This window comes from Scleropages formosus, chromosome 7 (genome assembly GCF_900964775.1).
Source record: "Scleropages formosus chromosome 7, fSclFor1.1, whole genome shotgun sequence".
Classification (NCBI taxonomy): Eukaryota; Metazoa; Chordata; class Actinopteri; order Osteoglossiformes; family Osteoglossidae; genus Scleropages; species Scleropages formosus.
Genome location: NC_041812.1, coordinates 1,658,779 through 1,686,289, shown reverse-complemented (window position 1 = coordinate 1,686,289; position 27,511 = coordinate 1,658,779). Strand labels below are relative to the sequence as shown.

Sequence of the window (27,511 nt, the reverse complement as noted above, 5' to 3'; positions counted from 1 at the left end):
TGTTACACACATGATTTCCTCTAAAGAGAACAACATATGGAACTGGTCCTTACACACATACTAGGTCACATGAGAAACACTGATTCTCCTTGAATAACCGTTTTGTGGTAAAACTAAGGGACACAACAGTCCACATCCTATCAAGCTATATACTGTTTTTAATTGGTTCCACAGGACAGACATCTTTGGAAAACTATTGTCTGTGGCCCGGATCCCACCCTGATCTCACCCGTGGTGATGGGCAGGACCAACAATTAAATAAATTTTCACTGGTTAAAATCACGAGTCGAACTTCTGAGATATGGATGGACGGAGAAGCGGCTATTTCTCGTTTCCAAAGTTCTTTCCAAATGTCAGACCAAGTCTCTGTCCCAGTCTGGACTGGAAGTGCAACTGAACAAATGAAGTTACTTTGAAAATGACACTGAAATTCCAAATGATAATGAAAGTTCACCGGATACGACCCAGTAAGTGAACACAAGCAGTGACCCCAGTGACCTCGGTCTGCTTGGTGCTGTAGGTAAAACGGAGAAAACGCCGTTCAAACAAACTTGAAGGAAAAGCTCTTGCTAAAGGGAACGAAGACAGAACGCAGTTTGAGCTCAAAGCTGCTGTTCCCACCACACATGAACCCAACCCTAACCCAACCTAACCCTAAGCGTAACCCCTAATCCAGCCCCTAACACAATCTAACCCTAACCTTAACCCTAACCCAACCAAACCCTACCCCTAACCCAGCCTCTAACCCAATCTAACCCCAACCTCTAATACAACCTAACCCTAACTGGATCTCCCCCAAAATGAGCACTTAATCTCCTCGTTGCTCCTGCGAGTGATTGTTTAAAAACCCAAAGCACTTGTTGTAAATACTGATCAAGTTTATTACCAGAGAGCCAATCTTTCACAGAGTTTTCAGTGACATTCGTGTTTTTGTACAATCCCTTGTGTTTCTTTGAAAAAGAAAGGAGAGGTGTTGTGTTTCGACGACTGTAAAGACAGTTCCATAAGGACATTTACCGACTTGAAAAAACGATTCCGACTCCAATCGATGCGAATCAGGAGACGACAAAGTGACGGTACAAGGTCACCCTCACGACATCGTTACAGCGGTGCGCCGCAGCTCATACGTGATGGTGAGGTCCAAGAGCTCGTACATACATGCACTAAAGTGCTAGTGTCCAAAAGGCATGCAGACCAAATATTACAGTGAGGCGGACAAACGTCTTCAAGGTTGCATCACGATGACTTGCTGTGCATTTTTAAAAACAGTACTCTGCGCTTTTCCCCCTTACATTGTAATACATACTTTAAGAAGTCAAGATACATTCACACTAGAACCAAAATCTTCCAGAACATTCCTCAGCTCCGATCTACACCGGGCAGCTTTCCGAAGACCTCGTCCCTCCCGGCGTCGTACATCACTTCCCGCAACGCCCGCCGTTTTCTTTTTCCTTTTCAGCTCCGAGGGCTTCGACCAAAACGTCAGACACATTTTAACTTAAGACAATTATTCCGAAAATATTTACAGAAGGAAAACGAAAAGAAAACATCGCGAGCGGCAAAATAAATAAAACGTAGAAAAAACGGAAGGAAAAGGTACACATATTTAATGCAGTACTGTTGGCGAGGCAGTTCAGATAAGTGTTTTTCTGTCGTTTTGTTACACCTGAAAAATCATGTCTGATCAACCCATTAAAAAAATAGGATGGAGACTAAAATATATATATATATATATATATATATATATATATATATATATATATATATATATATGCATCGTATACTGTATCTCTATATCTGTATATACAGTATATGTACAGTCAAGAACTCAGGTTTGTACAGGCACCTTGTATAGATTTGCTTATGATTTCGGTCCGTTTGGGGTCAGTCCGGAGTGGTCCGAGTGGTCATTTGTCCCGCGAGCCAGGCTCGTGGCCCTTTGGGAGGAGGAGTCTGTGCCACAAACACCTGGCGGGGGGGGCACTCGCGGAAGCAGGGGAGAGCCGGACGGGTCACGCCGAGCTCTGGTCGGCATCGGCCTCGTTGCTCTCGGGCAGCGGCGACCGGCGTTCCACCGGCGGGAAGAAGAACTTCCTCTCGGCCTCGTGGGACCACCGCGGGGAGGTGGAAGGCGAGCGGGCCGCCCAGCGGGACGGTGGTCTCTGGTTCGCCGGCCTCGCGGGTCTCTGGAAGCAGGCGTCTAAGGGCGGGGCGACCGGAGAACGGGGCAGCTCCTTTCGCAGACGAGACACAACGTTAGTCGCAACCTAACACAAGTCCGACTCCACCTGGACTCCGGGCCTCAAGGGGCCCGACTGCAGGGCTGACATCGGAGCGGTGAGGACGACGCGAGACACCCAGCAAGGTGAACGCGTCTTTGGAACTTGGACATGGACTTGTGAGCAGGCACTGGGTAACGACCAGGCAGACCAGGTATATTTTTTGACTCCCATGTCCATTCTGGCCCGAAGTCCAAGTCCTGTTGGACCTCAAGTTGCGCTCCAGATAGTTCTGGAGTTGGAAATAGAGAAACCAAAGGTCCCCTTCGCCTGGCTGAGTGTCGCGTCTCTGCTCCCGGGAGAAAGAGAGAAGTGCTGCTTTTAGTTTTAAATCTAAATGTGTCTCAAATGGAGCTTCCCTCACAGTTCAGCATGTTTACAGTCCATGAATCATAACCAAATGAGAAAAAATAAGACACAACTCCACATGAACTGATACTGTACACCACAGACATGCAAAGGCAAGAATTGAATCCTCCAGCTTTGGACTGAATTTTCACGAGTGAATTTGGCGCTGGATGTTCTTGCACTAATTTAAAGGATATCATCATCACCACTGTTTTTTTTTAGAAAAGAAATTTTGGGGGGAAGGGCAAAGACTAAAAAAAAAGGAAGCACGCGAGAGCAAGGAGAGAGGATTTAATTCAATGCAAAGTCTCGATCCAAGACGCCGTTCCAAGTCCAGCGTTTCCTCGTGGGACGGAAGCAGGACTGCAGTGTATTTGGGGCGTTAAGTTGTGTCTGAACAGGAAGAGCAGTTGAGGCTCAAACGACAGACAAAATTAACGTTAATAGAGACACGAAGCACCGAGAGATACAATTCGAGTGGATAACTGACCATAAATAAGACAAGACAGGAAGGAGGTGAGTGTTCATGCAGAGTGACGAACCCCAAGTGGCACGCGGTCGGTGGTTAAGGACGCCACACATGCATGGAGCTCCCTGCGGCGCCACCGACGGGGACGTGGGTTAGTTAGGAGGAGCAGACGATGAAGCAATCCGCATACAGTCCCAAACGATATTTTGCGGAGGAAATAAAAATCAACGTCCCCACGTAGACACATGAGAGAAACCGTGGAGAGAGGCGATGAGCGTTGACACTCGGACACACAAGTGAGCAACAAGGCATTCGCGTTAGAAAGGTCAGCGCTTAGTGGTCAGTGGTCAATGTCAGTGGATGGTCACTTCCACCAGGTCAGCATGCAGATGGTGCAGAAGGTCACTTCCATTCAGGCCCTTTTCAACACAGTCGAACACAAAGACGGTCTTGGGAGCAGAGCAGGACGAACGAGGACCGTCACTGCTGTCCACATGACTGAGACACTTGGGACAATAAAAGAAGCTGAAGTGGCGTTTTAGTGCGTTGAGGGTGGAGGTGGCAGAAAACTCACGGACACGGGACACACGGTGCACGCAGGACAGACACGAGACAGACACGGTACACACACGGGACGGGCGTGACAGATGCAGGACAGACACAGGACACAGACAGCACAGCTCTCTAAAGACCTACTGAAAGGGAACGAGTTGAGGTTCGGGATGTTTGAGCCGAGCCAACATCTACGCTCCGTGCTGCAGTTTGGCACCGCACCGGGGACGCAGGTGTGACCGAAGCTCACGCGACGACAGGCCATGAAAAGATGACGAGTCGCCGACACAAGGAGTCATCATTTAAGGAGTCATCGTGAGCGTCAGAGAAAACTGAGATGCTTCTCCAATCGGTGTGAGAAAAAGAATTTGTGCGGTGACTGTAGCTGCGGGGGAGGGGGGCTCAGGTGTTACTCGAGGGTTTTTTAAAACTAGTATTCGGAATTTGTTTGTCATTTCAGCAAAATGGGAGGAGCGACACATAAGTCTTTCCAGAGACCTTTCTGGAAGCTGCTGACTGTTGCCTTTTCAGGGAGTCTCACTGACGAGCCTCATGAAGACCAAGATGACTCCTTGGGTCACCAGTGCTCCTGCGCAGTCCGCTCTGGGGCAGCCTTAGTGACCGGACAATGTTCGGAAGACCCCCTGAGGTGAACGAGGCCTTTGGGCTGTTGCCCCAGGTGCCCCATGGCTAAGACGCCCCTGCTCCTTACTGCACGCTCCTGGTGGGGTCGGGGTGGTCGGCCGTGGGCCGTGGGCATGCATGTACACACTTGCACTGATGGTTAGTACCACAACTCCAGCCATCACTCATGTTCGGCATGCGTGAGCTGCTGCCCTCGGTATCACCTGGGGCGAGCGGGATGAGGTCACACGGGAGTAGAGGAACTTACAGCATCGGGACAAGCAGGGTGTTAGAGTCCCCAGGGTGCAGATAATAAGACTGTGTGGTTCTGGATTAGAACATAGAGAGGAGAGAGGGGAGCGTCCAACAGGGCAGACAGAGAGAGAGCAAGAAGGAGAATGAGAGGGTGAGAGAGAAACAGAGAGAGAGAGAGAGAGAGAGAGAGAGAGAGAGAGAGCGAGAGAGAGCAAGAGAGAGAGAATTAGAGTAAAGGGGTTTATCATCTAGAGGAGGCAGAAACTGGATGAGGAGCAGAGCCTCAAGTGCAGAGGTCGCATCCGCTGCCAAATGCTGCACATGATCTACATCGACATGGAAGATTTTCAGCATCAGCTTGGGAGGGAGGCAGATGGAGGGGGGGGGGGGGGTGTAACTACTAACTGCTCATTGAGACAAACAGCACAGCCTGAGAGAAGCCATTAATCCACATTATATTAAACCCATGACACCGTATTTTAATGTTTAAACACAGGAAGATCTGATTACAGCACACGCTTGTGTAATAAAATATTAATCATATTTTAATATACAGTGCTACCTGAAAGTATACGAACCCTACAGGGACGATCATTATTCCTGCCTTAAATATTAAAATTACACTGTATATGTATTAGTGCTTCGAAAGCTGTGTCTGATACTGAATTACAAGTAAACGCAGTGAACATGGTATAAAACAGACAGTGACTGCAGCCGACCAAGAACAACATGTGGCACTTAAGTCGCTGCTGGGGGTCCCCTGACTGAGCACCGAAGGCTCCTTCGGCACTACGAGGGGTCCCATCCTGGAGAAGAACAGAAGACGTGAGCAGAGGGTGTTAGAGGAGATGCGGTGCATTCGATTCCCACTAGCTGGGTGTGGGGGGGTGCGCTTCCCCATCGTGGAGCCCTGCTGCACACGGGAAGCACGGCAATGGCATGAGAATCACACGGTGCTCTTATTCACCGCTTCTGTAAATATCACACTTTGCTGTTATTTACCGCGTTTGCGGCGGCCGTATGTTCAGGAACAGACGGCACTCGTTCAGCGATCGTTGGCCACGGCGACGGAAGGACCCACGCGCGCTCTCCCAAGACGGGGCAGTCATCTGAAAGTCATCTACACTTGATGATGAGTCAAAATACAGTGCTGGTCAAAAATTTGAGTACACTTGCCGAAAGCCTTTTTTCGCCATTGAAAACGTTTTACATCCCGGTCACGGGTTTGAGTTGTCCTTTACTCTCCTGTGTTCACTTGACAACTCCTACGTGACTCTGAGGTGAATTTACGGACAGTGCCTTGCTGAAGAAATGAGGCACTGCCCAACTAGCTCTGATCAATGCTGTGTTAACCATGCTGCTTGAATTGACCATGGATTTGGAAAAGGTCACCAATTCCGTGACCAGGAAAGTCACCCCACCCCCTTAATGTGCGACAGTCGTCCTCTCTGTGTCCTACAAATACTCAGTGGTTGGACTCGAATATTACAAATTTTGACTCTTGCGTCCATAAGACTCCCTTACACTCCTTAAACATCCAGTTTCTAAGTTTTCATGGCCCAGGCAAGAGCGTTTCTAGCAAGTGTTGTCAAACTTTGCACCGGTGCTGCACATGGAGTTCATGCTACCTTATTCTTCAAACACATCAATCAAATTCCATTCCGCTGGAACTACAGAAGTAAATGTTTTGCTTAAACCCGGTATCAAATTCGCATTCAGAAACATGCAGAGGCAACAATCAGTGTGAGATCCCCCTGCGGAAAAAGCGAATGCGCGTTGGGTTTATATGTTAGGGGATTAGTGGTGTAAAGCTCCTGAGCTTAAAAAGCAATGAAATTCTGTTTTTCCAAAGAGTTAAAAAAGACTACAGCAAATCCATAAAAAATGCAAATGTGCTGTACGGTCATGGAAGGATGCAACCTATCACTGGACAATGTCTTGACTTGCCCTTGATCTTACACATTCTAAGGAATGTGTTTTGGGCTGGACCACAGTGATGAGCTTCTTGACAAAATAATAGATTATCTTCTGTGGAAGAGCTTTGTGTAAATGATCTTTTGTAATGATCTGGTCTCGGGAGTGCGATTCGGTTGGAGATTGTGCTGATGTAATTACCTCTATTGGGCCTTGCTGTGATTTGTCTCCATCCCCTGGTCTTCCCTCTTTGCTGAGACTTGATTGGCTGCTGGAGGATAGCCTCTTCTCTTCCTTCACAGCTTGCTCCATCAGTCTCTTATTGAGGAGCCTGGCAGCATTTTCAGCCAGGGTGTATCCCGGAGGTGCAGAAAGGTCCTGCCGTATGCTGACGACCTCTGGGGTCTTCTCTCCCTGAGTCTCCACTACCAGCTGGACAGGACTGGGGGACCTGCCCCGGACGTTCCTCAGAAATTCCTGGACCACCCCAAGGCCTGATGACCTAGGCTCGGCAGACCCTGAGTCGGCAGGGCGGGAGCGGCTAGGGGACTTGGTGAACTTCTGCAAGGTATCGTAGACGACGGGCGTGTGGTCGATGATGTTGAAGAGGCTGGAGAGCCCATCGTTAATGGTGGTGTGGACTGGACTATCCCGGGTGGTGGTGGAACGTGCCCATGCCGATTCGCTGTAGCCCTTCTGGGGTGTGGTGGGAGTGGGCGCCCTGTTGTTAGGCTGCTCCACTTTACCGGAGGACGGTTTGCGCTGAAGCTTCGGGGAGCCGTACTTCGGGGAGCAGCAGGGACGCTCAAACTTGGTCTGCACTACCGGGGAGTACTGCACCTTCCTCAGGCTGCGGGATGGAGAGGAGATTGGAGTGGAGCCGCCCTTGGGGGTCAAGCACCGGTGTGGACTGCTGGTGATGTTCCTCAGTGCCTCAGTTTGGAGGCCGACGCTGATGGTCTGGGTGGTCTGCGTCCCTCGAGTAGTGAAGCCATTGGTCTGGCAGGCCGTGTCTTTCAGTTGACGGTCCACTGGACTGGAGCGAATGGCGTTCCTCACCGAAAAGGCCACCTCTTTCATATCGTCGCTCAGGTTCCTGGACAGCTCCAGCTCCAAGGATGAACCGAAGGCCACCGTAGAGCAGACGGGTCGATCGGCATGCCGGAGACCCCCCTCCAGGAGCTCCCTGTGGTGTTTGGGCAGGTCACGCGGCCACCTCCCGAGCACCTCTTCCGCCCCTGTCGAGGGCTCACTCCCTCGGGCTTTGGTCACCGAAAACACAAACTCCGGTTCAGCAGCGGACCTCTCGCTACCAACTGGGGGCCCGGAGCCATCCAGCTTGATGCTGAAGGGTGGGCTGTGGAGAACGCGAACCCCGTAGCGCTCAGGTGCTGTGGCCCCCCTCAAGGGCTGCCTCTGGCAGTGCTCGGGGCTGCTCAGCGTGCTGGTGGTCAGGGTGGCGCTGGTGGTGAGGAACCACGAAGTGGGCTGGAACGGCTGCTCGCACGTCTGCTCGGCTCTCCTGACTTCCGATCTCTCTGGCCAGGCCTCGGCAGGTGCTTCGGCGGGGGGGAAGTCCCATCCCTTGCTGTTGTACTCCTCAATGTACTTCAGGTCGTCCGGAGACAGAGGCGGCGTGGCCTCCTCCCTTCCGGCGCTTCCACGGCCGTTCTTGTCGGGGAGGAAGGGAGAGCTGTCCATGAGCCTCTGGAACTCACTCATGGAGCACACCGATTTGGCCCTGAGACACGGAACAGGCCGAGTGAGACCAAAGCAGTGACATACGGGCCAGTTCATTCATTTGTAAAGCTGCTGACTGCACTTTCCCGCTGTGACGACCGCTTGTACTAACGCAAACAAATCACCGCAATGCAAAAGGAGCCCCGTCACACAGACCTGTATGTCAGACCTCAGCTCTAAGCTACACGTTTACAATTGCAATAGAAGCACATTTCACCATATTTATTTCAGGTCAACAATTCCTAAATAGAATCAAACGAGTAAATTATTAAAGAGTAGACTAGAACTGCCAGGGTTCGACTGCCCTGAAAATAGGCAGCTTTTACGGGAAGGAAGAAAACAAAAAGCTGAACAAAATCAATCATTAGAGCCACTTAAAATGTCACGTCCAGCAGGAGCTGCAGAATCTACCGAACCATGAATTTCGCTCTTATTCTCCGTGGTAAACAGAGTCGGCTTGTTTCATTCCGCTGAGGTGTAGATGAGCGTAACCGAGGACACGATAAGCCTCACTCTGCACTGGGTTTCACGAACAAAAAAGCGTAATTGCACAAACATTTGGTTTCTTTTGGGTTTTCTGCATCTTCAGGAAAACCCCTTTGATGCGACCTTGTACATCAGATACCTTTCCTTCCCACTTAACAGAATATTCTTTGTACTATAGTACGATAACTGCTCTCACTTGCTGGAACGGCACTTACTGAGGAGCACAGGAATACCTTCCTCGTGTGATTTGACCAAAAAACCAAAGTAACGCCTTTGATGAACATGGGAAGAGCAGACTGAGATCTCAAGGACTTCAGTGGCCCACAATGGAAACGGTGATGGATGAAAGCCAAAGGTCACAGCAGACACTCCAGTCATCCCATTGCACACCTGAGCAGGTTCCCACCACTGATCTCTTCCTCGTGGAACGCCTCCAGGCCCTTCCGGTCCGAGATCTCGTTCAGGTTCTTCACACATGGGCAAAAAAAGAAGGTCAGTGAATGTGGTGTTTAGTTAGTGAATGTGGAGAAACTCTGGGCATTTCAAACAGCCAAAATATCTCTCGATTTCCTGTATTTGGAAGCTGTATCCTAATATCCTAGTATTAGGATTCCATCGGGGCAAGTCCCATTGATTAATTTTTTCCTTTAGCGCAGGCGAATTTGGAAGAGTCTTTCCTGATGTTTGTCGTGTTCGATACGTTTCGGAACAACTGCATTACCTCAATTACCTCATTCAAGCAGGGGAACCTCTTCTCGCTCTCCAGCCGGGAGGGCGGCGGGACAGCGCTCTCACTCAGGGGGTCCAGGGACAGGGCGTCTAGGAAAAGGTTCTCTGTAGGCCGAAAGCTCTCGCTGCCCTTCAGCCGCATAGCGGGACGGTCCTCCAGGGTTGCCTCCGAGTCCGAGTAGGAGCGAGCAGCGGGAGCGCTGAGGGTGGGGGCTGTTGCACGCGGGGATCGGGGAGACCGGGGGGCCCGGGGGCTGTCCTGGGGCGAATAGGCCCTGTGGGCCGCGTCTTTCCCCTCCGATGGGGTGCTCAGCTCTCTTTGAAGCTGAGACAAAAGGTGTGTATTTAGTGCCTGATGAAACAGAGTCAAAAACACCACCAACACCAGCGACATTCCTGCTGGTAACTGTCATTAAACGAGACTTGGAAAAGGTGACGAGTATCTTATTCCATTTTAGCGTCAGGCTAGCAAGTTGGAGAAAATTCCATCACTCTGAAATTGAGGAGTAATGCAAGGAGGAGGACCTTCCAGAGCCTGGAAATCCTCCAGAGAAACAATTAAACCCAAATGCTGAGCAGGAAAACATGTTCCAAACTCCACGGACTTAGCTAGGAGTACACCTGGGACACCTGGGACACCTGGGACACGTCTCCGTGGGACAAACTGGACAGGAGAGGGAAAGTCAAGCGACACACAGCTGTTCATCCTACACCTCTGAGAACGGCTGCAGAAGAGCTCGGAGGACGAGGACCCGTCAGCTCGTCTCCTGATCAAACCTAACCCTAAACCCACGGAGAGACTCACGCTGTCCGCTGGCGCCGCACATTACCGCGAAAAACCACGTTTGCCTACGAAAGACTGTGGTGGCCCACGAAACCCCTCGAGATGCTGGTCTGCATCAGTGGAGCGATCCCCCCGACCTAACGGAGCTGTAACACCGCCCTGGTTCGGACTCGCTGATCCCGGTGCCGACGGCAAAACCTCGGGAGTCTGAGGTTGAAGCCCTCCCACAGGGCTCACCTTCTCCGCCTTACGGTGGAGCTCCCGCATGTGCCAGTCCCAGTCCTGTCGCTCGCGGTCGAAGCGCTCCAGAAGCTCCGTCCTCTCGCGACCCCACCTCTTCTCGCCGTGCTGCAGCCGCCAGCGCAGGTCCAGCGCGGCGTTGTGGCTCTCGGCCAGGAGGCGCCTGTGCTCCTCCCGCTCTCGGGCAAAGGCGCCCCTTGGGTCGGACCGTTCCGGGTCCCCGCCGGGAGCTGCTTCGCCAACCCCCTCCTCCAGCTGGCCAAAGACACACATGGAAGGACACCGCATTCACTTAGAGCGCCGATCCCATCAATATTACCGCGGTAATTGCTCCGCAGGCCCTTTTATCAAAACTGGTCACACAAGTGCACTTTTACACATCAACCACTTATGCAGCTAAATTCTACACTAATGAAACGCCACAGAAGCGTCGCAAAACGGTCCCTGCAGAACCATAAACAGAACACTCCACATTGCTGAGTGGAGGCCTAAGGGAAGAAAGAGTCCCGTTTTCTCACGGGTGGAACATCAGAAGCCTGCAGAGAACACACGAGCATCGTCCTTCACCTCTGCTCCCAGAGGGCAGATGGGCATCAGGGTTTGGGTCGCTGCTCAGTTTGCCCTCAAGGAGACCCAAATCAAAGTGGACACTTCGGTACATAGTCAGTTAGCAAGCAAGGCGTCAAGTGACACGGGGAGACGTGCGCAATTTGTCCAGCGCCACTGCGTCCCCCTCCTCCGCCTCCTCCTCCTCCTGCACTTCCGTCTTTCGCTCATCTTTCCTGGAGTTCTGACCGACAGCACTCGCACCGGTCGGTTATGTGAGCGTCCATTCAACTTCGTTGTATCACTTCCAAGTGCCGACATTCGGTCGTAACGTCTACTGATGACCCCCCTGTGTGCAGTACGACTAGAGCAAGGCACCGCATTTCATCCCCATTGAGTCGGTGTGTCTGACAGCGGCTGCATTTTAGTTACCAAAACGTGGTTTTATGTACAGAAAACCTTGTGTCTGTGACTCTTTACAATGGGGAGCTGGCAAAAAGTTGAGCTTTCTGCTGGTGCAGAAAAGAAAAAGTGGAAGAAAAAGGAAATGAATGATGTGAAAATGAAAGTGAAAATAACAGTGCAGCATGAAAATATAACACTGCACTCTATTGTACTGTATTGTTATTACTCTATTTTACTATTACTGGAACTAGAAAAAGGTGTGAAATTAGTGAAAAAAGACAGCAAAGCCCTATTATACACTGTAGCGTTCATCCGTGCTAACTGTTTACACACCCTTATGGTTTATATAATATAGTATGAGAGGATTTGTAACTTAAAGTTGACTCAACAACGAGGTCGTCGGAGCATCTGTACAAAATGGATATGAAAATGTCTCTCTATAGAGTACATGTGGCAAAGAGGGGGTGGGGGGAGGGGGTCTCATACCTGCTGGGCTCGGCACCTGAGCTCCGCCCACTGGACCTCCCAGCCGGCCTTCTCGTTGGCATAAGCTTGCTGAAGTTGGCAGCGCCGCTGCTCCTCATCCCGCAACTCGGAACGCAGCTCTTCCAGAAGAGTCCGCAGGGCGTGCAGCACCCGCCGGTTCTCATCCGCCTGAGGGAGGACAGAGGGAAGGGACTCGGCTCAGTCGGGTTCAGCTCCAGCATCTGCGTTTCACCTACTGGTCCTATCGGACCGTAAACCCAACACTCGTACGTTCTTTCCATCTGCCCCGGACCTTCGGCCAAGCGGCATCACGCTGAACTCTTGCGGTCTTACGCTCTTGAGCTCCAATGGATCCGTTTGATTTTTGTGCATCTGGTTATTTAGCCAACGCTCTTCTCCAACATTAAAATTTCATTCTAACATTTAATCCAAAACTCGAAGCCACTAATCATTATTTACCCATTTATACCGCCAGGTAATTTTTACTATGCTAGTTTCGTGCAGGTACCGTACTCAAGGGTACCACAGTGGAGGCGGGGATTCAAACCACCCAAGGCCTTTGAGTGACGGGCGAAAGCACCAATCACTGCACCACCTGCTGCCCTGGTACGGGTAAAACCAACTTCAGTCTTAAAAACTGAAAAACTTTGTGCAGGAAACTCTTTGGGAGAATGATGGGGTGAAGAAAGGGTTGGGTTTCCTGCAGCGAGGTGATTGACAGGTGGCTGGTGGCAGTGTGTGTGTGTGTGTGTGTGTGTGTGTGTGTGTGTGTGTGTGTGTGTGTGTGTGTGTCTCCAACCAGCTACTGTATGCTGTATGTCCACGAAAGTGCCGGAGCACAGACAACAGCAGAGTGCACACCCCCCCCAACCATACCCCTTTCGTCTCCCAGACGTGTCCCACCAAGAGATTGGTCCAAAAGGAGACGCCGACAGCTACTGGAAGAGACTGGCAAACAGCTTCAGGTTTAATAGCTGCGGCACAGATGGACACTTAGCGTCAGTGGGACAGGAGACGGTGGGACTGGACATCATTCATAACTTGCAGTGCGTACAGTGCAGTGTCCCGCGAAGGACGTGGGTGGTTCTCTCACACGTCTCTCCACAATCTCCATCAGTCACCAGGAACATACCTGCTTCTGATGCTGGAGCAGTTCGGGGGTCTGCAGGGAGAGTCTTGGCTCAGCGCCGTCCCCCACCCCACCAACCGGGACCGTGGACCCGTCCTCTTTCTCTGCCGCGCCCTCCACTGGGTCCATGAGGAGACCGAGCTCAGGAATGCTGTCCGAGGCGTCGGCCTGGAAGGAGACCGAGGCGGCGCGTTACAGTCCAGCCACCAGGAGGCGCTGCGAGTCCCAACCGAGTCCTTCTCAGCGGGTCCTCCTTGGCTCATTAGCTCCTCCCCCCAGTTAGCTCAATTAGCCCTTGTTTGCTGTAGCACGATGTGAACACCCGCAGGGATAAAGAGAGCGAGACACGCTGACCAATCTTCTTTACCGCGTTTTGGGAAACTGCTCCGGCACAATGTTCGTCGCTCGCTGCAGCAACTGAGCCTCGGAGTCCCCGTGCGGGACAGTGGGCTCTCCGTCGCCCCCCCGCAGGGCTCCAGCTGACAGCCACGGGTGTCGCCAGAAATTCTGGCCCCCTGAAGGAACACTACCCACCCCCCCCCCCCAACCCGCCCCTCTTCGTCTTTCATTGAAACAAATTGAGCCGCGGCCCCTCGAATCGCGACCGCCTCCCGGCCCTCCGGCACCTTCCGGTCCTCACCTGAGCACGAGCGCCTTCGCCCTCGACGTCCCCCCTGCGTCCCAGGCGCCAGTTGACGAGGAGCCAGCGGAGCTTCACGTACACGGCGGCCATATTGTGGCGCAAGAGCCGTAGCTCCTGCTGCAGCAGCGTCCTCTCCTGGACCCAGGGCTGGTCCTGCAAGCTGCGCCGCGGATCGCCCTGCGCTCTCCTGCGCTCGTCCTCCAGCTGCGCCGGGGAGGAAGAGACGGCGGAAGTTTGGCACCCGGAGCTACCGGACACGACGGCGGCGCGTCACGCACGGGTTGCCCTTCCGGACTCGTACCGGGCTTCGACTCCTACCGTGGCGATACAGTGCGAACGGCGGACTTACTCCTCTCGGCCCTGTCGGCGGCCCGCAGCGCAGCAACCGGAGCCTCTGTGTCGGCTTTCTAAAAGCACGCCGAGCTGCTCGCGGAAGGTGCGCCCATGCGGCTTTTCCAGAACCCCCCGGAAACCGTGCGGGACCCCCCGCCGGAGGGGTGCGGGGACGTACCTGAGCCGCGCGGGTGGACAAGACCTCCAGCTCCTCCTGCCGCAGTCGCCGCTCCTGCTCCAGCCGGGCCGGGATCTCCCGCACCTGGGCGCTCGCCTCTGGCACGGCTGCGTCCCGCAGCTGCCCTCCCCCGGCCGGCCCAAAGGGAAGGACAAGAGGTTACCCTGCCGCAGGCCACGCCCCCCTCGCCCACCCCCCGGACCGCACTTCCCGCTTCTCTCTGGGCTCAGGAAGCAAACGGTCGTCGTTTTCATCGCTAGAGCTCCTCAGCACACGCTCCTTTACCACGGTAATACCTTGGAAAGCAACCTGCTCTGTTCTTTGATACCACAGAGCTGTGTGCGACACACGGAAGGGAATGTATTTGTATAATGGGGGGCCGATGTAAGAAAGGCGTAGTGATTAACAGTGTTTTACCACAAATGATCATTTTAATCAATCGTTTTAATCGTTTCCATTAAATAATCATCTAAGTGGGGACAGCTGGTAGTGCAGTGTTTACAGCTGCAGGTTCGAATCCCACCTGCAGCTGTAGTACCCTTTAGCAAGGTAAGGACCGTAAATTATTCTGGTAAAATTACCCAGCTGTATAAATGGGTAAATAGATTGTAAGCCGCTTTGGAGGCAAGCATCAGACGAAGGAACTGATGTAAATGTAATTGCGTCATGGCATTTTAGACTTTTTGGCAGGCGATGCCTGCCTTGGCCAAAGCAGCGAGTGTGGTAAGACATGGTAAGTCCGGTAAAGGAAGAGCCAAAACCCGTAAAGTGTGTGCTCTCCTCGCATCTGTGACTCGTGCAACTGGAAAGCGCACACGAGGTGGCCCAAAAACGGGGCATCCCTGCACGCCTCCGGCTCCAATTTGCACGGAGAGAAGGCAGAGCCGCGCCGGTGAAGGACGGGAGCGGAAAACAGTAGGAAGGAGCGAAACGGGAAAGACTCGGGTTCGGAGGAGCAGCGGCCGTGAGGTCGGTTGCGGGAGATTTTGTGAGGAAATTAAACAGAAACAAAGGAACGGAGAGGAGCTCGAGTGCGGCCTGCCCAGACGTCTCGGTCGTCTCGTACCGTTTTCACGGCACCCGTGGCTGGAGCCGTGAACTTCTCTGCAAATTCAGTCCTTCGAACCTCTCGTTCGCTCTCTTTTTTTTTTGCTTCTGTTTAATTGATCAGATCCCCAGAACCAAAGAACCCCACCGGAACGCCGCAGAGAGCTTCACGGGCCCGGGGGGCCGCTGAGGGACGTTGATGGACATCGACATGACATGGCACTGACCTCCGCACTTAAACCCTCTGGCCTGCCGTATTTACTGTGTCCGCGGGCTCCCCTGCTCTGGTCAGTGCCCTGCTGACCTCTCTGGGTCTCGGGTTCCGGGGCACCCTCCTGTCCTAGACACCACTCCAGCTCATCCCTCAGACCGGTGTGTGGGGGGGCAGGCTGAGGGAGGGAGGGGGGTAAAGGGGAGGGGGGGTGAGGGAATGCAGATACAGATTTGTGGATGACAACAAATGACAAGGACAGGGAATAAAGAAAGCGAACCGATGGATAAGGTAGACGGCAGGAACGAAAACCCACAGACACAATCTCACACAACACACACACACACACACGCACACACACACCACTGTGCACACACAGCTGGACTAAGAAAAAAAAAAAAACACTACAAAACAAAGAAAAGCGCAAAGAGAAAGACCAACTTAAAGATGATGGTGTAAGAGAGGGACGAGAAGAGAACTAAGATGAGGATGAACAGAATCACGGGCTGAAACATCTGGAAGGAACACAAAGAGGAAAAACAAGGGAAGGGGGAGGGAAAGAATGCAAAACACAGGTTATGAGGCGCATGCAAATGGGGGAACCATGAGTCAAAAACCAACAGCTGGCATAAACAAGCATGGTAGTGCCAGGTGCTCGGGGAGGGGGGGGGGGGTGCGTGTCCGCAGGCCAAGGCATGCGCTCAAGTGTGACCCCTGACCCCAGGCACAACCCAACGAACATGCAACGTGTTTGGCCTTGGACAACCAGCCGTGCCATTTTTTCAAATGCAAGATTGGGTGACCACAGCTTCTCTGCTTGTCCCGCGTCAAAGTCTTTGAGTAAGGACCACCCCCCCGAACCCCCTGCCCCCCGTGTTCATTCCCCCAGTTTTTGTTTATTTTAAGCGGCCAAATGATCCAAATGATCCAAAAGGTCCAAGCAGAAAATCTGGGCCAAACAACTCGACAAGCAAAAGTAGCAAATGAATGGTAAAGGAAATGGATGGTAAATATGCACTATTATTATAGTACTGTATATCAAAGAAAACTGCATAGTTTAACGTATTTACGTGTATAAATGTGTCACCCGTTTCTCTGGGTGCTCTTTCAATGCAGAATCATGATGACCAAAACCGCTCGGGTCGGTGGACTCACTTATTGAAGACTACGAAAACGTGGTATATGGAGATGTCCGTATCTGAAATGTAACCTTGCGCACACTATTTATACATGGGGCAGCAGAGCGAATAAAGCGCACACTCCCCGGCCACTTTATTAGGTACACCTGGGTACTGTGTGCTGTGTAGGGCCCACTTTTGCCTTCAGGAAAGCGTGAATTTAGCCACAAGGAGCTGGACAAATTCCATAGGGCTCTTGATCCGCACTGACTGGAGCGCTTCGCACACTTTCTGAACATTTTTGTTTTCCAGTGGCACATTCTTTGCTTTTCAGTTCATTCCACAGATGCTCTATTGATTTGGAAGGTGGGTACTGTGTAGGTCATTGGAGTACAGTAAAGGTACTGTCATGTTTGAGGAGCCAAGAACCAACGTGAGAAGGGCTACGCTGGCCGTAAAGGGATGTACCTGGTCAACAACGCTTTGATACATCATCCGTCTACTGGAATTTGACAGATCAAGCAACTTTTTCCACTCTTATTTTGTCCATTTTTGGGGACTGCACAAATGCTGGAAATTCATCTTACTCATCTTCCGGTTCTGAGTTCACTGAAGATGAACTTGGCACAGTCTTCTGCCGCTTTAGCCCATCAAGGTTGGACGAGTTGTGGGTTCAGAGATGCCTTGCTGCACAGCACTGTTGTACCGATCTCTTATTTTTGCACTTATGATCTTACTGTCAGTTCTTCTGGCTTCTCACCCTCAGAAGTGCCACTGAGTACATGTTTTCCATGTCTCGCACTATCCTCTGTAAAATCCAGACACTGTAGTGTGCGAAAATCCCACGAGTGTGGCTGATTCTGAGACATCTGGCACCAACAACTGCACCACATTCAAAATTACTTAGATCATGGTTTGTCCAACAGGAATAGAACCTCTTGACCCCGTCACAACGCTTTATACTCATACTGATACTTCATACAGCCAAAAGATGTGCAGGAGCAGGCTGCATTAACAGGAAGGTGTACCTAAAAAAGTGGCCGCTGACTGTATATAACATATACAGCCTATAGCACAGTGGATATGTCACAGGAAGCGCCCTGCTGTTGTACCTTCATAAAAAAAACAGCCAGAATAACACCAGTTTAAAAATAAATGGGTACAATTCCAGCTACTGCAGGCAACAGAAATGGTTTTGTCTGCTCTAATGATTTTGCCTGTTGTAATGTCACATATTACACAAAAAAGGCTTCACAAAGCACTTAAAATTCAATAAAAATTACGCCGCAGCCCATGGTGCAAACCGAGAATAAATAGCTGAAGCCCACAGCCAGTAGCAGTACGGTTTGCACTTCAATTCATCTCAGACCATAAAGTCTGATGGACAATGAGAACGTTAAAGGCTAAAAATATTTAAAGTATTACGTATTACTTCTTTGTGAATTCCGGTTGAACAGGAGACACAGAGCCAGCCGCTGGAAGCCAGATGACGCACCAGAGTGCGGCGCAGACAAGCATGGGCAGACGGAGGAGGAAACATTCCTCCTGAACTTGAAAAGTTTTTTTTTTTTTTTTTTTTTTTGCTTACGCGAGTTTGCTTTTTTTGTTTTTGTCACTTTGGACTGTTTGCATGAAAATGACAAAAAATGAAAACTTTTCCACACAGCTACTAAGCTCTCCGGCAGGGTTTCAGAAATGATTTGTTAGACACATCATGGCACCAGAATGTCGAGAGCGAAGCTGTGCTTCTTTGCCAGGACAACACAAGTAAAATGAAAATCTGCAATGTTCTTCAGGACACAAAGGTGACAGAGTGATGTTTCAGGTAGAAAAGCATTTGCAGCGCAGTCTCATGCAACAGCCAATGAGAGTCCACAATTAGCTTCTAGTCAACAGCCAATAAGAGGAGAGTGTGGGACTGGTCCATAATTAGCTTCTAGTCAACAGCCAATGAGAGGAAAGTGTGGGATTGGTGCCCAATTAGCTTCTAGTCAACAGCCAATGAGAGGAGAGTGTGGGATTGGTCTACAATTAGCTTCTAGTCAACAGCCAATGAGAGGAAAGTGTGGGATTAGTGCCCAATTAGCTTCTAGTCAACAGCCAATGAGAGGAGAGTGTGGGATTGGTCTACAATTAGCTTCTAGTCAACAGCCAATGAGAGGAGAGTGTGGGATTGGTCTACAATTAGCTTCTAGTCAACAGCCAATGAGAGGAAAGTGTGGGATTGGTCTACAATTAGCTTCTAGTCAACAGCCAATGAGAGGAAAGTGTGGGATTGGTCTACAATTAGCTTCTAGTCAACAGCCAATGAGAGGAGAGTGTGGGATTGGTCTAAAATTAGCTTCTAGTCAACAGCCAATGAGAGGAGAGTGTGGGATTGGTCTACAATTAGCTTCTAGTCAACAGCCAATGAGAGGAAAGCGTGGGACTGTTCCACAATTAGCTTCTAGTCAACAGCCAATGAGAGGAGAGTGTGGGACTGTTCCACAATTAGCTTCTAGTCAACAACCAATGAGAGGAAAGTGTGGGATTGGTCTACAATTAGCTTCTAGTCAACAGCCAATGATAGGAGAGTGTGCGACATCGACAAATTGACTGTGTGGGATTGTTCCACACATAACCTCTGGTTCAAAGAAAAAAAAAAGATGATTCAACAATTAGCCTACGGTCTACTGCCAGTGAGAGGAAGGAATAGGACTGTTCCACATCATGCTTCTAGTGACAGGGGCAATTCCAGGATTTTTAAAATGAGGTGGCACGGGGGGGGGCACGAGAAGTCTGCTGAAGTTACGTTAGATGCTAAATAACTAGCTATGTAATATTATAATGGGACTCTTGGGAGCTTCTCAAGCTGTTATACCCGCGAGGGTCGTCTGTACGAGGGCGATCAAGGTTTCAGTCGCCTTCCGCCATCGGTAGGCTACATCACTCGCTACCGTTGCTATTATCTGGGGCTGCAGAGAACGACAACACCCCAGTCCACATATGTCAAAATATATGTTCACACCATGAAATATGTAAATATATGTTCATACCATGAACAGAGACGTGGTCTGTGGTCGACTCGTGTCTCTCTTCCTGTTTGAAAAACATGGTACTGTGATTCCGCATTACAAATCAGGCAGCGATTGACAGCGCTCTGATCCAATGGTGCCGAGCACTTTCAGATTGACAGTACTCTAGCCCAATGGCGTTGGCGGGCACCGGGGCGGCCAATCATATTTCAGGGGGGCCGATGCCACCCCGTGCCACGCCTTTAGACACGCCCCTGTCTAGTGAACAGCCAATGAGAGGACTGGTATGAGACGTGTGAATGGGACTGTGTCACAACTAGCGTGCGGTTTTCGCAAGGTGTGCTGAAGGACCCCGACCCTCACCACCGCACCCCTTACGGCGAGCAAGCATGTGCATGTAGGTACCAGGCGATGGGCAGCAGCAGCAGCGGTGACCCTAGCAGTGGAGACAAGGCTGGAGAAGGCAGGGCAGGTTGGGGGCTTGGCGGCATGACACTGAGCTGGGTGGCGTGTTGGGCAGGTGTCTGATGGTCGCCCTCCTATTCACCCGAGCGACACCCCACTAACCCCGTATCTCTCTCCAGCAGACCTTTCACCTAGCCAGTCATCCGTCTGCGTGCGAATGAACGGTGGGTCTCACACAAATTGTGTACTTTGACAAACGTCAAATGTCACTACAGTGACGTGTCAGAGTCTGACACTTTTTGACTCCTGCTAACAGAGATGAAAACACCAAGAGATGGGCACCTAACAGCGCATCATAAACTTGACTTTACATTTGGCTCATTGCATATTTTTATGATGCCATATTCCTCCAGTAACTGAAATGAGTTCTCTTTCAATAGGATTTATATATTCACACGTTATATATATATTTTTTGAAAGAAATCTAAAAGGTTGAACACCTGTGGGAAAATCTGTGGAGACTAGATTTTTCCTCACTCTGGTTTAAACTGACACATCGAGATCTAATCAGAAGCAACATGGAAGTGCAGAGAGTATTATATTCCTAACAGCTGAAAAAATACTGTGTTTTCACTGTGCAGTACTGCTCTTTCAGGGAACATCTCCATTAACTAGATGGGCCACGCAGAGCGACGGGGTCTACAGATCTGCTTAAGCGTGGGAAAAAGTTTTAGAAGCACCACACTACGTAGAGAAAGCTTTTTTTGGAATATAAAATACAAAATTTCCAGAAATGACCATCTTTCAGGAGACTGTCCTTAGAATGCACAGCAGTCAAAGGGGCTTTGAACTGCCGAGTTGAACCACTGCGTTCGGCAGAACCCAGAGGGCCGATCAATCGGCCGTGCCATTATCATCACCGCCGTGCCGTTTCCACGGAGACGCCGTCATTTACACTCATTATGGGGAGAGGCAGCAGAAAGAACATGTCATGGCAATGAATCCTCCGGAAAAACAAAGTCATGCTAAATGAAGACACACTTTCCCACATGAATCTGCCGAGGTATTTCACCGACATCCTCTCGCTTCTTCACGCAAAAAGCCATTTTAATGTCTGGATGTTGCAGGCGGAAGCATGTGAGGCCTACACAGAGCGGAGTGGAAGACATCTCCATCCTACCTGGAAGTCAGTGATGAGATCCCGTCCCATTGTCCCGATAGGCGAGTCCCGCGACATGGACGTGACCCCAGACAGGAAGCTACTGGACTCAGTTAGGTTGGGCATGGGGGACAGGTCATCCACGTGCTCATGGAGACCCTCCCCCAGGTGGTCAATCTTCTCCATGAAGATGTGCAGCTCTGTCCTGAAGGCCCTCATTCGAGCACTGACGGCGTCCAGTCCTGGCGGTTCAGGCTTCGTCTCCTCTGAGTCATGACCTCCCTGGAGCTCCGTCTCCAGTGCCTCCGCACCTGTCACCACCAGCTTGCCATCGTAGACAAGGCTTTCGGTGTCGGCAATGAGGCGATCCACCATCTTCCCCAAGCGCTCCGCCTCTCTGCGCACCCGTGCCAGTGTCTCAGGCTCCTCCCTCCGATGGCGGCTCAGCTCACTCCCGTCGGAGGGCTTCCCGCTGCCAAAACCGGACGTTTTTTCCACGAGCTCCTCGGAGTCGCTCTCTCCCCCAACGGGGCCCTCTCTCTTCGGGTGCAGGTTCAGCAGGCGGCTCGCGTCCTCGTCTTCGCCCTCCCTCCTGCCAGCGTCGCTCTCGGCATCGCTGTCGCGGGGGCTGGCTGTGCGAAGCCCCAGGTGCGCAGCCAGGTCGCAGCGCTGCATGTTGGAAATGAGCACGCGGTTCTCGTACTGGAGCTTCATCACCTTCCCGCTCAGCTCATTGATCTGCATCCGGGCGGCTTTCAGCTCCTCCTGCAGCAACCCGGTCCCGGCGTGGCCGTCTCCACCGGTGCCGGACCGCGAGGCTCCGTCTTCCTCCGGCCCAGGGCCCAGTCTGATGCGGCTCAGCTCGGAGGTCAGCTGCCTGTTGTGGTCCTCGATCTCAGCGATGGAGCGCCGCAGAAGTGCCGCCTCCTCCTCCACGAACTGCAGGTGACGCCGGAGCTCGGCACCCGACTCGAGGCCGTCGCCGAAGGGGGACGTGGGCGCGCTCGACAGGAGCTCCCTGCCGGGACAGTCCCGCTCGTACTGGCAGCGGATTTCCTCATTCTCCGCCCGGAGGCCCCTGTTTTCCACCTCCAGCTCCACGATCTTCCTGCCCAGGATGTTGGCCTCCTCCTCCACCAGTTTGAGCCGCAGCCGGAGCTCGGCTTCCCGGGTGCTGTGCGGACCCCCTCCGGCACACTCCCCCATTGGCAGGGGGCTGTCCACGTCACCGTACACCGATTTATACTTCTGCAGCTCCTGCTCCAGCTCGTCCTTCTCGCGACTCAGCTTGGCCATCTTCTTGCGCATGAGAGCCGACTCCTCTTTGGCAAACTGGAGCTGGCACCGGAGATCGGCGCTGTCCTCCTGGGGGAGGGTGTGGGGGTGGGTAGGGGGAGACAAAGAGCACCTGCGTGAATAAACCAAGCGCTCGATCATGGGCGCCGGAGCACAGTCCCGTCCACGGGAGCCAGGCGTCAGGAAAATCCCGTTTCTCGGCAAGAGTCTCCAACAGCTTTTCGCCCAACTGAGTCGGAGATGAGAAACAGTGACGGGGTGAGAACTGAGAGAAGACACCGACCTGACCACCCAGGTGGGACGGCGATTTCCTCTCCTTGAACGCCTCCCGGCTGCCTCGCCTCCTAAGAGAGCTCTGTAAACACAAACACAAAAGAACAAATCAAGAGCACTTCCTTGGACAGAGAATAGGACCAGGAACACAAATCTAAAAATGTCCCGATGTGTCGAATTAACTGATGCGAAAAACAAAAACCAAGAGAATGAATCTACATACAGGGCTGGATTTGCATATAAATTAGTCTGAGGTGAAATTATGTAAAACTCAACGTACTGTCTGCGCTCGGTCAGATCCACAGTCTGGCGAAGAGCGTCTTTAAAGTACCGTTCGGCGTACAAAGTAAAGACGTAGTAGCTATCACCATGACCGAATTAAAACAACCTGGACACGCAACGTGTCTCATATTCCTTGTTTATTTCGGCAGATAAAATAAAAGGCAAACAGAAGCAACTTGAAATCCGAATGAAAATCTTGACATTATCACGAGTGGGGAATCACGCCAGAGGCTCAAAGATTTCCGCAGAACGACAGGGGTTCTCGTCATCGAGTCGAGGACATATTGGAGGCAAGGACACGAAGGACTGCTTTATTATGGCACTATGTGCTCCCTGGAAAGAGAAGAAAAATGACCGCTGCTTAGGAACAACGGGATGTCGTTGAGGGATGACCGCTGGCGCAGTAAAGCCGGCGTTGCTACGGGAGATGGGAGGTGGTGTCTGAGGCCGGAGCCCGTCCACAGCGTGGTGCGTTCATGCAGCCGGCACACATCTGCCCCTTTCAGCGCGTGTGAAACCCGTCCTGTCTCGCGCTGGACGCTCGTTGACATCTCCGACATCGCAGGCGTCCTGTTTACTTGGTCAAAATCCCCCGACAGGCTGTTCACCCGGGATGGGCTTCCCGTGAGCCTTTTTTCCGGGAACCGCTTGCTGAGCTATTTAAAGGCTCGGACGGTGATACGTGTTGCTGCTCTTTCTTTTTTGAGGGGCAGGCGTACGCTCTAAGAGTTAGAGGATCACACCACTACTGGCACGTCATCGAGCGACGCAGACATCGAGAGCCCGTGTGAAAACGGCTGTGTTTTAGGAGTCGCCGCTTCCACGCGGTCCCATCAATTCGGGATGTGACCACAAGCCGACAAAACCCAGTTTGCGGCAAAACGAACGACTCCTTTTCTCCCACCATAGTAACTGGGCCCGTGTTCTGAGCAACAGCAGGATTTGATCTAGTTAAACACACACAAACACACACACACACACAGACTACTTTAGTGGAACACACTTGTCCGCATTCAGCCTGAAACTTTTACTGCTATCGAGGGTGGGAGGAGAGATGGAAATTGTGACTGAAGGGTTTTTTTTTTAAGAAGGGACGTCATCGGCTGGCTGCCGGACAGCGAAAACACCATAGATACCAAAACACAGGGATAAACACTGGTCACACCGAGTGGGTGTTAAACACAAATAGCCGCTTATCACACGCCGTGGGGGAAAGAAGCGGTTTCAAGCGCAGAGGGCCGAAGTGACGCTGCGGCTCCTTCCACTACATACCGTATCAATATTAAATGTGCATATTTGTGCTTTTATTTATAGGGACCCACACAAACCGACTGTGCGGCACACTGCTCCCTTATATAAGACATCCTAAATATGGATTCCGGCTATTTCTAACTGGAACAGCTTCCAAAGGCCGACCGAGTTCCACATCGTAACCCCGGTAGAACGTATTTCACAGGCTTCGAACTTCAAGCTGCCACGAGCCCTGGGAGTAAAAACACGCGTGCACGGACACCCTGCGCACGCGCGTGGAGTTACCTATGGTTTGTTCACGCAGAAGAGCTCCACGCGCGTGCGCAGGCTGCGCGAGCCCTCGGATCCCTGCGCTTAGGAGACCTGCGGTAACAGCGCGGTGCGGCGGCCGCAGACCGGTCTAATTTTACCCTACATCTTGTCGAGCCATGGCTGATACAGCGGAGTTCCCAGCGCTGCGATGTGCTCATAGCCATGCAAACACCTCGAGGAAGTGGGTCAGCAGCTGGAGTGTCGCAGAGCAGAACAAAGTGCTACGCGTTTCTTTTATGTCTTATTATATTCTTTACTTTTGAGTTATCATCATATTCCTTTATCCTGCAATGGACCGGCATCCCATTCAGGCTCTACCCCCTCTGCCTTGCATACAGCGATTCCAGGATAGGCTCTGAATCCCCTTGAGTTTATTATTATCATCATCATCATCATCATCATTATTATCACTAGACATGATCTGGTGGCCATCCACTTCGGCGCCTCTTGCCGAGTTCCAACGCATCCCACATCCCACATTATTTCTCGTCTGGCTCCTCTACCCACCGACAACTGGTCCGGAACAGGAAGTAGGTGTAGTTCCGAGACTCCTGGGTAATGGAATGGGGCCGGAGCACGGGCGGTCCAGTAAATCCGGCCTCCTGGCCACCCTCCCGGGAAGCGTGCCGTATTGCGTCTCCGTTGGTGCGTTGGGACCTTGTGCGGCGCGCGGGGACGCGACACGGACGCGGTAAACTGTCGCTACATCTGCTCCGTTGCGGCCGCGAACAACGCCTGGCGTGACGGCGGTGCGTGCTGCGAACATCGCTGTGTTTCGATAGAAGGGAATCTGCGTTTGGGACATTGTGTTCATTGTGTGGGGGTCCGGCGTGAATCCCGGTCGCTCGGCTCGCCAGGACAGATGGCACCGTCTCTGGGAGCCCTGACAAAGAGCTCTAATTCGTGCCGCGCCGACGGGAGCGCGTTCCCGAGGGGGAGCTGGGATTAAGTCCTGTGTAAAGCTCACAGAGGGACTCCTCCTCCCTGTCTGTGTCCTGCACGCTGACACTGACAGTGCAACAATAGAGCGCTCTCGCATCCTCAACGGACCCCCCTTCCGCCCCCCCCTCCGCGTGGGTCAGCTCTTTCACCAGGCCACCACTCACCATAGGCAAGAGAGAAGGAGGGATGGGCCATGGGAGAAATTTATGGTAAATTGGGTTTAACAAGCCATGTAAGAGTGTTCATCTGATGGACAAGCAGTGGAGGATGAGACATGGTGTCAGAAAGGATTCCGGTTTAACTGTATTTCAGAAAGAGCGAGGAAACATCCATTTTATGGCGGCGACACATGTACGACTAACATTTCTGCACCACAGGGCCCCATCAGACCTGCTAAGCCTCGCCGAAGACAAGGAGGATGACGCATTGAGATGGACTTTTCTGCTGAAAGGGCTCGTTAGAAGCAGAGTGTTCAAGGTGGCTCAGGAGAGGTGGGGGAGGGTTTAGGTAAGTTGCTGAGCTCTGCCTAAGCCTTCAGTTAATAAGCGTCACTAATGCAAAGTCGCCATGACTGGTTGAGCCTTATCAGTGCGTTGCAATTAGCCACAAAATGCTTGTCTACTCCAGTCACTGGAAGACCTCACCTGCGACAGAACGACCGTTGCCGTTCGACCAGACCTCAGGTGCACAAGTGCCGTGGAACTGCCCCCTGAGGTCACATCTGGCTGTCGTTCACCGGAGGGCGACTCTGGGCTCAGATGGTGGGATTATTGTCGAACTCCCCGCTTCCTTATTTACCTGTGGACCGCTTATCGGCTCAGGGCCCGGAAAGCGACCTCGGCTCATCGGCCACGGCGTCCCGTCCAGAGGGACCGCAAGCAGGGTCAGTTACGCCAAAGCCGCGGTCGTTCAAGTTAACGATCCAGTGCTTAAAAGCAAAAGGCGAAGCTTTTACACGCCGTGTCCAAACTGGAGAACGCTCACTCCGTGCTTTATCCCATAGAGCTCACCGGCGCTGGGGTTCCGTGGACCATTTGGAATCACTTTTCAAGGAGTTTGCGTTTAATTGTGGGCAACGTTCGTAACGTCTCCTGTGGAAACAGCGCTCCGCAGATACCGTGAACCAACTCAATGGTTTTGCTCCAACCCAGAGGAAACCTACAGACTTGGCAGCTGCGCAAACAGCAAAGCCGAGTTAAGACAAGCCGTGCGATTGACCGAGATTCGTTACAATTAATGGCGGGGGGCGGGTTGCTGGGAATGAGACCGAGGACGGATCCGTCCGTCTCATCGGCTCCGAGTCCCGGAGGAGCTGCTGGGAGAGGAAGGGACTTTGGCTACGCTGGGTTCACATGATCGAACCCATGCGAGCCCCGCTGAGCTCCGACAGCCTCCCCAAGAGGAGTGTTTCATGGGTGGAAACTTCGCTGACGCACGAGAAGGAAGTTCTTTTCCACAAACAAAGATCCTCTTTGTGGAGCTCCGGGGAGCAGAAGGGCCCAGCTAATGGCTCGCGTGTTAACAGAATGGAGCAGTTAACAAGGAGAACACAGGTCAGCGAGAGCTCTTACCCATAATCCCACCAATCCCACCAATCCCACCAATCCCGTGAATCCCAAGGCTAAAGCGACTTTACACAACAGGGCACAAGGAGGGTCTTGTGCATCGGAGTCTCCGCTCTGCAGGGGCGATGCTGCCAAAAACATTTTCCACGTCCACTGAAAGTTCATTAATTCACAAATTAATAGTACACAGCAAAATTTTGGAGTTAAGTGTTTTTATGTTACTGTGAATAACATGTCAACACCTGTGTGGTGCCAGTTTATAGATACAGTGCACCCACACACACACACACACACACACGGGGGGTGGGGGCTGTGCTAATGAAGCCGTGCCCCAGACAACTCGTGTTTCGCTTGAGAGACGCAGAGCTCAGCATATCGGCCCCTTGCCCCCGGCAACCCCCCCGTCCCCAGCCCCCAGCCTGCACGTGCTCCACCGAAGCGGACCACGAGGTTGCCATGGTTACAGAGGATCACAAACTGTGAGAGACTGGGCGAG

General features: G+C 52.0%; 1 protein-coding gene across 6 annotated transcripts in view; it reads right to left on the bottom strand.

Annotated features, from left to right (window-relative positions):
* Positions 1-1,779: 1,779 nt before the first annotated feature.
* Positions 1,780-27,511, bottom strand: part of mtcl1 (microtubule crosslinking factor 1) — a 38,802-nt gene continuing 13,070 nt past the window's right edge. Inside the window, exons 4-17 of one of the 6 annotated variants that reach the window (XM_029253284.1) lie at positions 22,674-22,745; positions 21,116-22,459; positions 15,415-15,576; positions 14,141-14,260; positions 13,627-13,833; positions 12,990-13,154; positions 11,858-12,025; positions 10,418-10,675; positions 9,389-9,721; positions 9,058-9,134; positions 6,643-8,182; positions 5,530-5,636; positions 4,541-4,600; positions 2,121-2,234 (exon numbers count right to left, since the gene is read on the bottom strand). In XM_029253284.1, coding sequence (XP_029109117.1) covers positions 2,201-2,234; positions 4,541-4,600; positions 5,530-5,636; positions 6,643-8,182; positions 9,058-9,134; positions 9,389-9,721; positions 10,418-10,675; positions 11,858-12,025; positions 12,990-13,154; positions 13,627-13,833; positions 14,141-14,260; positions 15,415-15,576; positions 21,116-22,459; positions 22,674-22,745 — 4,647 coding nt within the window. In that variant the 3' untranslated portion in view covers positions 2,121-2,200. Of the gene's footprint in view, positions 2,235-4,540; positions 4,601-5,529; positions 5,648-6,642; positions 8,183-9,057; positions 9,135-9,388; positions 9,722-10,417; positions 10,676-11,857; positions 12,026-12,989; positions 13,155-13,626; positions 13,834-14,140; positions 14,261-15,414; positions 15,577-21,115; positions 22,460-22,673; positions 22,746-27,511 lie in introns of those variants that run through there. The other 5 variants (XM_029253286.1, XM_029253282.1, XM_029253283.1 and 2 more) reach the window with 5 other exon arrangements.